Here is a 12,416-nt window from a genome sequence, read left to right as displayed (position 1 = left end):
ATGATTTAAATTGTGTTGCTGGGGGCATAGAAACACTTTCATTCTAATTTTTTAAAAGGGAAACAACTTAACTGTGAAAACTTCGGTCCACTGCAGCATCATATCGGTTCTTACACTTAAATACAACACAGGTGCAAGGCATTTTTACTAATTGACTTGGCTAATCTGAAGGACCTCGGAATAGAACCTTCTTTCTTATCTAGATTTCAGTGCCTTAGTCGGGCAATCGCGCAGCGCAGGTAGCCCACGGTTCCGCTGCGAGAGAGTGCTCCTATCAGGCGTGCAGCGCCACCCACAGAGCATCCTCCATTACTTTTAATCTCCTTGTGATCAAGTCAAGTTACAGGAGTTTGAGAATGTGTTGCACGTTTGTGGTTGCTGGTACCCCCTTTCACCGGTACCCCCTTTCACCGGTACCCCCTTTCCCCTCTGCCAGTTGAGTAGTAGTGTCAGGCATGACCCTGACCCTGTTCGTGACTGCAGCAATGTTCCACTCCTTGCTATACATCTTCCCTTGTTTAGCTCTGCTTTGATGCATGTACAATTTTTTCTTGAGAACTTACTTGCTTGTAGTTACTGCGCATTCATTCACACACCAAACTCATACTCGGCCAAGCGACAGTAATTCGACTAACCCATACCCTACGCAACAAATTGCGCTGAGTAGACTAACAAGCGCTCTTTGGAAATTGCCTTCCTGTTTCAATTGATAATTTGCCATGTAAATGTGAAGATAGTTTGGTTTTAAAAAAAACCTCATACTCCCCCCCCCCTCTATCAGGGGGGCAAGTCCCCCCCTGAAAGCCCCATGGCTAGTGTACATTTTAATACACACGTAAGCACGGTGGGTCCACCAAAGTTTAACCCGCCCAAAATAAATTTTTAATACAAAAAAGGTAGAAAAATACTGGCTAATGTGGTAGGGTTCACTTAACCTATATGGCCGCTTTTGTCCTTAGCAATCACTTATTTCTTATGTAAACAAACGGAAAGGCTATTTCCGAAGGGCCGTCATTATTCGGACTCGAGTCCGAATAACGTTTTTTCATATTCGAACTCGAGTCCGAATAACATTTTTTCATATTCGGACTGGAGTCCGAGTCCGAATATGAAAAAATGTTATTCGGACACGGTCTGGAAAAAAGGAAGTGTCTTCGTTCTATAGATCTAACGTTCAGTGCTTCCAATTTTCCGCCATTTTTTAGTTTCCCCCACACTGTATCTGCCGATCCGATGCCCGCCACCTCATTGATACGCCCCCCCGCCCCACCCCCCATGTTTCCCACTTTCTTTGTGGTAGAAAAAGGTAAAATTGAAGATTAGCAGATCACCTGGCACCTGCATATTATGAGCTGTGTAAAAAAAAAGACAGATTCGTTCAAATACACAAGCCTGTGTCATCTCGATTGTTTTACCAAGAAAAAGTTGTGTTGCTATGTAGAGCCAAGCATACGGCAACTTTTGATTCCATAGACCAGCGCACAATTCATTATGTAAATCTACGTCAAGACTAGCTTATTATTGTAATGATCAGTTGCCGGGGGGGGGGACTGACGCGTATGCGACGTTCAATGCCAGGACCGATAGTGCCCCCCCCCCCCTCCCTGACACGCACACACAGCCACATGTGTGCAGGCCGCCCATCCGACCTCGACACACGCTAACGAGCCATCTTTAATTGCTTCTGATGACCTCTTGACAAATGAACATTTATTAGAAGCGCTATAACTTTTCAGGCCGGCCTCAAATTCATCATAGGATAAAAACTCGGCTCCTGCACAATTTAACGCCATTTTGCCCGAAGTGATCGTGGTCTCTACCCAGCCTGAGGCGAGTCACGAGTGAGGCAGGACAGGAAGCTGGAGTCACGAGTCACAGGAAGTCGGCAGTGATGTCATGCTGGACAAGAATCAGAGTCTGAATAACATTTTTTCATATTCGGACTCGAGTCCGAATAGTCACTTCGATTTCCGAAGAGCCACGACTAACATTCAGGCTGTATTGTCATCACTTTGGCTGGTCATGATGGCGAGCCCGACAAGACGCTTCTTGTATGACTTTCTTTTTTTTTCAGCAAATGACAGCACAGGACAAATATTGATTTATTTTCATTCCGATTACCCTTATAATAATGAGATTAGGTGCGCAGCATAGATGTACACTGTAATATATCCCTGTAATATTAGTTAAATGAGCAATAACTGTGTTTGGTTCACTATTGTTAATTGCCGTAGTTATGTCTCCTTATTTGAATGTATTAATTTGGTACTCTTCAGGATGAGCAATTAAAGTGTCCATCAAAGGAAATTGTTAATTCTTCCCAGCCTGACTCAGCCCAGTGACAGAAATATGCAATATTTGACTCATGATAAGAGATATGTGCACAACTTTTACCTATTCATTAAGGAAACATTATCTATCAAATGAATGTTTTTGTGCAATGTGATGTGGGCCAATGGCCTTAAACACTGAATAAACTTACTTACTTAATTTTCTTTTAAACACTTTTTTGTTTTTTTATTTGTCCAATTGACCTGAAGCAGCAGTCTTCTATAAAACGACATTTTATCAATTTTGATTCTATTTTTATTTTCAAATGTCTATGCCCGGGCCTCATTCCCTTGTGCAAAATTACTGTTCAGTATGCACATAGCGAAACTGGCAGAATGCTCATTTTTATGGAAAAAGTTGGTTTCTTTAATTTCATTATTTTGACGAGTGCCTCATTTCATGGTTCATCACACTGCAATGGATTTTGAATCAGATTAAAAGAATATTTTTATATTTCCCTTTGCCCTTTGGTTAAAGAGCTAGAATTTTCATTTTTAGGAGTTTTTAGTACGTTTTAGAGAAAAAGAATGTTAACAGCTTCTTAGACAGTTAGATGGTTTTTTAAAACACTGCTTGCTGTTCTTTTGCACTGTATCGTTTATTGTTTAAATTACTTGTTTGGTATTTTTAGAATAAGTGTATAGAACAATTAAGTCATAACTATCTATAGCTTTACTTGTAAAGTTGGAGTAAATGATAATAATGATATATAGGCAAAAAGCTCCGTCACTTAACTGTCTATGATTCAGTGAGTGTGATTCGTTGTTCTCATAAAAATGAATTAAATTTTTTTGGGTAAATTTCAGAAAGAATGCAGCTATTCCTCTGATTCCTATCTGCCTTGTGATAGGGCTCGTTTTATAGACAAGCACAATGGACGTTCATAAAGAAGTGAGGAAGGTCTTTTCTGAGCTTCAGAATGGTCATGGCAGCAGCCTCTATGGTGCCCTCATCATGCTGCGCTCCACGCTCATCAAGTCTCGCCCTGCCATGCAACAACTGATAGAGGGTGGATTCATCAAACTGTTGCTGCAGCTTCTGGAGGACAGAGCCAGACATGTGAACAAAGTCAAGACAGCAGACATTATTATGAGCACCTTGGCAAATGTGTGCATCGAGGAGAGTGTAAGAGATAAGGCAAGTTTTTTTGGTTCTTTCTTCTGTTTCAGAGATGACCGTTTGTGTACCTGTTTAACGGGAGGAGTGACCATCCGTTTGGCTGATTTTGGGTCAAGCTATGTGAATTGAGATGTTAGCTGATTTTTGAAGGTCAACCCGTTCTTTGTCTAAAAACAGCTACGACACAATTGTATCACAACGTGGTGGAATCAGGCGCTCGTCAGTTTTGGGGCATATTGGGTTATCAGTATAATCATAAAGCCTGTTCATTTGCCTTCGTTTTGGTGAAAAAAATATCCATCTATGGTGAATACAAGGTGAGTTATTTGCAATTGAAGGAGGTCTGGGTTGCCTGGTTTCCGAGGTAAAATTAGTGAGAGAATGGCCACCAAAGATTAGTTATTTCCTTAGCTTGAGAGTCCGTGCAAACAGAAAACTTACATTTTTGTGCCTTTTATCAACGTTTTTCAGTAAAACCCGCACAGAAATGTGTTGTCTAAAGGGCATAAAAGGTGTTGAGCCATAAATCAAGAATTAGATAAAAATTCACAAACCTCCGAAAAAATGCCAGTTTCTTCACTTTGACTGTTTTGACGAGCGCCTGGTTTCACCACGCTGCCTCACAATTGAGAAAATGTTCTCGTCGAAAATTGCCTTTGAAAACATGTTAAAATGTAGTGGATTTTCACAATTGTCGTTTTTCTCAAAGTATCATTTTTTGGGGCTGTTTTTCCCCTACTCCTTCTTTAGTTTTCATCCTTTTGACATCAAAATTTCAGGAAACAGAGATGGCAAGGCTACTATCAATGTGACAGAGAGATGTATCTGAAAAAAATAACACTTCTCTATTGGCAAGCGATTACGCAACCAAAATTTAGAAAAGGTTTATAAACATTAGGAAAATGCTCGTATATTTTTTAAATTTTAACCATATTTTTAAAAAATTAAAGTTTTAGTAAGGTTTTACGACACTCGCAACTGCATATGGTCATATGAGTGCCAAGGGGTGAATGTCAAAGAAAAGTCCAAACGGGGAATCAGGCTTACTCTGCTCACCTCTCCAGCCTCAACAGCATAAAGTATGCTTCGACTATCAGTACTATCAAGGCACCCTGGAAATAGCAGTTCACAAGAGAGTGACAAACATACAAAAGAAGAAGAGGAAAAATGATGATAGTAAGGATGTGGAAAGAAAAAGCAGTTGTTACCCCTATGTTGTTCAGGCGCAGTATGAGCATGACATTGATTAAATCAGCCTACTTACAATTCTACTGTGCATTACATGTTAATATCCCCCCCTTTTGGGAATGGCTTAAAGACACTTCTGTCAGTAGCACTGCCCTTGGAGGGAGGGTACCCTTATTGAAAAATGCTCTCTGTTAACTTCATAGGGACTGATTCAGGTATACTCTCTCCAAATTTGGTCAAATTTGGTCAAATTTGGTCAGTAAATAAGAAAGCCTTAGGGATTTTAAATTTATTGTTTATTTTCAATATGGTGGCCGTTTCCATAGAAACCGTTGCAGCCATGCAAAAATAAAAGTACGTGTAAAGAGATTGTTCTATGCGTAACTTATATGTTTCCTTAGATTTGACCTCGAGCAACAAGCATAGAAAATGGTCCTCGGGGGTTGCTCCTCTCGTTAAGAACTTGTACATAAAGGAACTTGATGCTTCTCATTGTGTGCATGTTATTTGTATGACTAATATTTTAAAAAAATGTCTTTTGGGCCGATACTCATTTTGTGTTCTATGCACAGCCTTCCCTATTCAAAAACTCCGAAGCCATGCTTATTGTCACTCAGTATTCTTTAGTTTTTCAAGATTTGCAGCAATTCTCAGTGTTTTCCTTAAAGAGGTCACCATATCATTCTTTCTTCTTCCAGATTAAGTTAGCAGCCCTGATCTTGTTTCTCAGGCGGCACACTGTTTGTATTGTGTGAAATTTTTGAAAATGTAAATTAACCCAAACGTGATGCCTGATATGTAAAAAAAGCCTTCTCTATTCCAACATCACCTAGACAAAGGGAACTGTATTTGGCTAAGAAATATACTTATACTGATACTGCCACTTCCTGAGAAATTTCTGTGTCTCAGATAGTCATGTTTCGATTGGCTGAGGAGAGACCTTTTGATAGAGTCATTGTACAGGATATTGTTACTATAAAAGAAACAACCGTAAAATAAATAATGAAAGAACAATATTTCCTTTGTCTTTTCTGCAGGTTGTTGCTTGTGATGGTATTGCTGTTATTGGTAAGTTAAAGTGTTTTTTGTTGTTCTTTTTCGAACCGGTGTCTGTGGTATAGTGGTTAGGCCATTCGCTGCCACACATTGGAAACGGGAGTTCAATTTTCGAATAGGAAGGAAATATTTTTAGAGTATCTCGGTCTTTCTGCTGGGCTGTTGGGTCTTCTAAATGATCTAAATTGTGTCAAAAGGAATGTAAAAACACTTAAATGAAGAAATTAAAAATAAAATTTTTCCTTTCCCAGTTCTATCAAAATGATTCCATGTTTTTTATCTCTTGCATTCCCTTCAGGTACATTTCTGAGGGAGCTGAGCAAACGCTTCACAAGTTGTAGAGTAACTTGACCACTTGCGGCCACGAGCGAGCATTCCCCACTAGCTAGCACTGCTTCTGCACTAAGAGATTCTGAACTTGATTTTCGAGGCAAAAAAAAGCCGCAGGAAGGGCCCTGACCTGGCCGGGAATTAAAAGACTTCAAGTATAGAGTGCAGTGGGTGTTTTCTGCACAACTTCGGCGTACCACTTGGCGGCCGGCAGCCCTGGGTGCGGCCGACGACGAGCCAACGACGCGGCCACCTGACTTAGGTGCGGCCGAATCCATACCTGTTATGCGGCCAGGCCTTAAACAAGCTTCAAACACTTGAAAATATGACAAACAATGAAGGAAATCAATAACAAATGCATAAGGTGCAATTTGAAATATGGTAGGCCTACATTCAACTTTAATGAGATTCAACAGACTCTTGATCAGAGCATGCAAACGAAATGGAAATCAGTGACACAGAATGCGAACGGGAAGGTTCAAAATTAAAGAATGGTACATACAAATTAAATGAGATTCAATCTACTTTTGATCAGAGCATGCAAACAAAATGGAAATCAATGACTGCGTAGATCTATGCAAAAAAATGCAAGGATAGTAGATCTAGATCTAGATAACGTCTACTCTTGATAAGAGCAGAACGGACAAGTCTCACGTCTCTGGCCTCAAGGTACGATCTCCACCGTCATGCTGACCAAGTGAATCCCCGCTCTCCTCATTCAGTGTCTGGCCTTCCTTCCGCTTCAGCCAATGCTGGCATTTCGTTTCCAGTTCTGACCATGTTGCAGTCCTCCACCTCTTCTTCATTCATCTCATGCATAGCATATTATTCTCGTTCTACTCCAAGTCCAACGACTGGTCTTTTGTTCCCATCTCCATCACTCTCAAGCATGTCTGCTCTTTCTGTTTCTTCTGCTTCAACCACTTGTCTTTTGTTTCCTATGCCTTCATTGTCAGCAGCAACACTGTTTCTCTTTCTCTCCGTCTGTGGTCCAACTCTTGATCCTTCTTCAAGTTCAAGCGTTTCATTGTCCATGTGTCATCTCTGTGGAGTTTCATGTCCTTCCACAACCCCCACTTCAGCAAACATGGATTCCTCAGTCGAAAATTCTTCTTCAATGAAATCTTTCAACTGCAGGTCATCTTCATCAAACAGTATCATTTCACTTTCATTGATATCTGCACTTGTATCATAGTCTGAATCGCTCAACCTCTTCTTGGATTTGTTTCCTTTCACTTTGGACTTCTTTTCTTTTGCTTCTTCTTATTCTCCGTCCCCTTCTCCTTGGCTAGTCTCTTCTTGCATCTTCTTTCTATTTTCTTTCTCCACTTTGCTTCTTTAGCTCCTCTCGCTGTTTTTCTCTTTCCTTTCTCGTCTTCCATTTCCCCTCTTCCATTTTGGCTCTACTCTGTCCACTTTTCTCATTTCCATCTCTGCTTTCCTTTTGATCTTTCTCTCCTTGTTGATTTAAGAGTCAATATATGAATTCTTGTCCACTGATGAGCGATGGAAGGTTTTCCAGCGATGTCTTTCTCTTGCCGCCATTATTCCTGCGTTGCGAAGTAGGAAGAACGAAGGGATCTTTCAGTCTTAGATTGACTTGGCATCTCCCCATCCCTTCACTGACTGTTTGTTACACATTGTCTAAAGCTTCTTTTGTCCCCTACGGTTTCCCACTCATTTTGAGACTTGCTTGGGACAACACATTTTTTTGGATAGTTCAGTGTTCACTTCATGCAATACTTGAGTTTTTGTTTGAGTTGGCTTTTAACGTCTCTAATTAAAACCAGTAGGTCATTTAGGCAAATTAACGTGCTGTTACACTGGGATATGAAATGTAACAGAACTTATTATCCCATCTAGTCACAGTGTACTAACACCGGACCAAACCGTCATAGCACCCGTCCCATAATGCCGACGCCAGGTGGGACAGCTACTAGATCTAGATACTAGATTGCCAGTTTTTTTAGTCTTAGGTATGACCTGGTCGGGAATTGAACCCACGATCTTCCATCCCCGAAAAGGACGCCATACCACTAGGCCACTGAGATCGGTGCCATGCTTGAAAATATTGTATTGTTTCGTTACCAGCAGATCTAGATCTAGCTTTATTAAGTGGACAAAAAGCTTTGCAAACAGCCTACCTCTATCAAGATCAAGGTCTAGATTCTATCTCAAGACCGTAGCCTTCATTTGACCAGGGCTATCTATCATTTTGGACTCTGGCCGCGGCTAGGACCTCTACTGTAAAGCCCGTCCTCGGTGCGGCCGATTCGACCGCATGTGAGCCCACATGAAAAATTACCCTGCCCTGGCTGCGTCCATTGACGTTGCTCCGACAACTTACGTTTGAGCGATATTTATACAATGTTAGGCTTTAAAACATGCATTTTAAAACGCAGAAACCACACTTAGTAGACAAAATAATAATATTTAGGTTGTGGTAAGAGCTAATAAAAAAACTCACTTGAAATTTCACAAAGGGATGTTTTCTGGGTTGAAAAGTTCAAACTCGCATCACGTGTGTCGGAACAGCGGGAAAGACCGGAAATGAAAGTGAACGCATTGGCAGACCCAAGAGAAGCTACAGTGGTTTATTCAAAGCCTTACAGTAGCTGGAATGCGAGTTATGAGAACTGGCCGCACACTAGCAGTGGCCGCGAGGGGGTCAAGCTACTCTACACCTTTTCTGTGAAATATGAGGATCGAATCTTCCTATTTTTTTGGTTGGATTTATCATGTTCTGTATAAAATGTGGTGCACTTTGTTACCAAATAAATGGTCCCTGTGTTGGTTAAATTTAAGGTGTGCGTCCTCATCATCATTACCTTTCTCATTCTGGATCAGGGTATAGGCCACGAACAAACACTTTCCAGCTTTCCCTATCCTGGGATAGCGTCTTGATGTTATTCCATGTCTTCCCACTTTTCTGTACATCGATTTCTGCAGGTTCCACATGGTCTTCCCCTTGATCTTTTATCCTGTGAATTTCAATCCAACACTTTCTTTGTTATGCATCTGCCTGACTTCTTGAGAGTATGTCCAATCCATCGCCACCGCCTTCTTCCTACCTCATCTCTGACTGGGCTTTTTCTTGTTGGTTTTTTTTTAACACTTCCTCGTTGCTGACCCTGTCTGTCCGCAATAAATAGCCAGAAATTATAGTATCACGACACGTTATTTGTGAGCTTTTCTGTATATGTGAGGCAGCGTGGTGGAATCAGGCTGTCGTCAAAATAATCAAAGTGAAGAAACTTACATTTTTCCACAGGTTTGTGAATTTTTTTCAAATTTTTGTTTTTTGACTCAACACCTTTCATGCCCATTAAAAAACTCATTTCTGTATGGATTTTTCTAAAAAACGTTGATTAAAGGCACAAAAATGTACATTTTCAGTTACCATGGACTCTTAAGCTAAGGAAATAACTAATCTTTGGCGGACATTTTCTCACTAATCTTATCTCTGAAAACAGGTGACCCCCACCCCTTTCATTCGCAAATATCTCAACTTGTATTCGAGATAAATGGATACTTTTTTCATCAAAATAAAGACAGGTGAACAAGCTTTAAGATGATACCAATAACTCTACATGCCCAAGAATTGACGAAAGCCTGATTCCACCACGCTGCCTCACATATATGTGAGGCGTGCTGCCAAAATGAGTTACTTCTCGCCTAGCACAAATGGAGATATTGGCCAAACATCGCCGTTGGGAGCACATTTGTAGATTTTCTATTGATGCCATGTTCTTTAACTATAACCTGTCTTTTATTATTTCATACTTATGAATTGGAAGAGCTTCACGTGTGTGTGATGTATCTATTTCTTTAAGGCTTGAATCGGAGAGGGAACTCATTTTGCCTGCACGCTTCACATATACTGTTGAAATTTTCCAAAATGGCCATCCATTGTTGAGGAGAAAAGTGGTTGTCTTAGACAAATGGTTGTCTCAGACAGTGTCATTATAGTATTGAAAAAGGACAAGAGGCGAAGAGGGGGAAGTGGTTGTTTGTACAGGTGGTTGTCTTGGATAGATGGCCCTTAGAGAAGGTTCGACTGAATGATATATTTGTCAGCTGTTGCAAACAGCAAAATACAAGCAGCTGCTGTTTATAGTTAATTAAAATGCCTATGAAAATTTTGAAGCTCGATCTTGATGTGAGTCATATCATCATTTTATTTGTCAAGCTGTATGACTTTGATGCAGGTAGGTAACTTGACATGAGCTTTGAAACTGTCTATGATTATTTATAGTAGGGCTAAGCTGCAGTGGAGTTCTTATACCTCCATAGCCTTTGGGGTGGGGGGTGGGGGTGTTTAAGCTGAAACAATGGAGATGCTGTTCTCTCTCAAAGCCTCTACTATAATTATCTGAGACAAGACTATAATGGAGGGATTTTTTTGCCTTCTTGATCTTGGTAACCAACAGTATTTTTGACACCCCATGGTGTGGTGCTACTGACTGAAGTGTGTTTATGCCATTCCCAAAGGGGGGACATTAACCTGTTCTTATGCACAGTAAAATCGTAAATGGTTTGATTCATCAATGTCATGCTCATAACTGTGCCTGAACTGCAACACGGAACTGCTGCTTTTTCTTTCCTAATCCTTACTATCGTCATTTTTCTTCTAATTCTTTTGTATTTTTGTCACACTCTTGTGACCTGCTATTTCCGGGGTGCCTTGATAGTCGAAGCAGACTTTGGGCTGTTGACGCTAGAGCGGTGAGCAGAGTAAGCCTGATTCCTTGTAAGGACTTCTCTGTTGACATCCACCCATTGGCGCTCTTAGTTGCGAGCGCCGTAAAACGTCTACTAAAACAAACGAGTCTGTTTGACAAGGGTGTGAAACTGGGAGGGATCAATTTGAAAAGATCCTCATTTTGTGGACCAACATTTTTGTTGACAGTGCGAGTGGCGAAGGCGTCGGAGGAGGCCAGCATTCACAACCGTGCCATTCGAGCGCTGGCCAACCTGGCGCAGGAGCGGGCCAACTGCGAAGCCATTCTCGACCTTGAAGTGCCCTCGTTTGTGGCCAACCAGCTGATGGTGGTGCAGGATGTAGAGTGTCAGTCTACCTACTGCAGAGCCCTAAGGTTTGTTGTTATTCAGAGAAATTGTTTTCTGTTGTTGTATTGGAAACTGAGTTCTCATTCCTGATTCTTTCTCTCTAGTGTTTTTGTTGTAAAGGTACTTTTCATGTATTTTTTGTGAGTGGTTGGCGGGTTCTCTGATGTGGTCTGCTCCTTCTTTCCCATCAAACATCTATCGTCCTTATCTCTCCTCCTTCTTTTTTGTTTTTGTTACACTCTTGTAACATCTCTAATCTTCAGCTCTTATGTGACCTTATTGTGTTGCAAGATCAGTAAAATACTAACTAAAACAAAAAACCGAATCCCATATTTTCTCTTCACTTTGCCAACTGCAGATCAATACTTGATAGTCAAGAGAGTCAAAATAAGGGAAGGATACTGGTTTGCGTTTAGCAGGCTGCATCGCTGTAAGCCCCTCTGTGAACTGGAGTGAGTAAGGGAATTTTAAGGAAAATTTCCTGAGCCTTATTCCCTTCAGTGTCATATAGATATAGCTGGTACTAGCTACTCCAAACTTCCTGCAGCGAGAGGGATGGGAAGAGAACTTTGAAGGGTCCAGACTACAGCCGACAATCAAAGTATGTGTAATTCTGTCTTCAAGCTGTGAATAGTCTTATTTCCTTCAGTTGTGAATGACCTTTCAAAATACAGTCAAACCTGTGTTAGATGGCCACCCATTGTCAAGGAGAAAAGTGGCCGTATTATACAGGAGGCCATCTTAGGCAGGACTGATCAGGACGAAGAAAACAACCCATTCCCATCTGAAGTCCCAATCGAAAGTAGCCGCATTGTTGTTATTGCTCTTGTTGTTGCTCTTGTTGTTGTTGGTTTGTTTTTTTAAAAATATTTTTATTTTGTTGGTGATTTTGCGCAAGGGTGACAATAAAACGAAATGTATCAGAGGAGGAAGACCGAGTGCCGTGTTAAAACAAACACATTGGTCGCCACTAATCGGAGAACGAGTGACGCTTCTGTCGCAAGCTCATGTTGACGTCCATTGTTACTTTGTTACAGACTGGGTAAACCGTGACCACTCATCTCACTTCTGATTTGTGTACGAGTTCTGGACGGGGCTTATAGGTTATGAGGGATCACACGCTTAGCTCACCAACAGCTGAAAATTGGTACCTATTGGTCAATAGTGGGACGCAACATGATCGGTTGGAGGGACTACCTAACAATAACGACAAGTGATTGGATCATGACGGCTTGCCCACAACGCCAGGGGCCAATGCACAATTTATAACAAAACGTAATGGAGTCACTAAGGTGGCCGTCTAAGATAGGTGTTATTGCTTA

General features: G+C 41.1%; 1 protein-coding gene across 3 annotated transcripts in view; it reads left to right on the top strand.

Moving 5' to 3' along the window:
• The window catches only part of LOC101846199, a 77,877-nt gene that overhangs the window by 4,474 nt on the left and 60,987 nt on the right, over nucleotides 1–12,416 (top strand). For all 3 annotated transcript variants that reach the window (XM_035968550.1, XM_005093647.3, XM_005093646.3), the window contains exons 2-4: nucleotides 3,138–3,468; nucleotides 5,676–5,706; nucleotides 10,934–11,120. In XM_035968550.1, coding sequence (XP_035824443.1) covers nucleotides 3,205–3,468; nucleotides 5,676–5,706; nucleotides 10,934–11,120 — 482 coding nt within the window. In that variant the 5' untranslated portion in view covers nucleotides 3,138–3,204. The remainder of the gene's footprint in view (nucleotides 1–3,137; nucleotides 3,469–5,675; nucleotides 5,707–10,933; nucleotides 11,121–12,416) is intronic.

The sequence above is a fragment of the Aplysia californica genome, unplaced genomic scaffold, assembly GCF_000002075.1.
Source record: "Aplysia californica isolate F4 #8 unplaced genomic scaffold, AplCal3.0 scaffold00067, whole genome shotgun sequence".
Classification (NCBI taxonomy): Eukaryota; Metazoa; Mollusca; class Gastropoda; order Aplysiida; family Aplysiidae; genus Aplysia; species Aplysia californica.
This window is presented reverse-complemented; position numbering and strand designations above follow the sequence as displayed.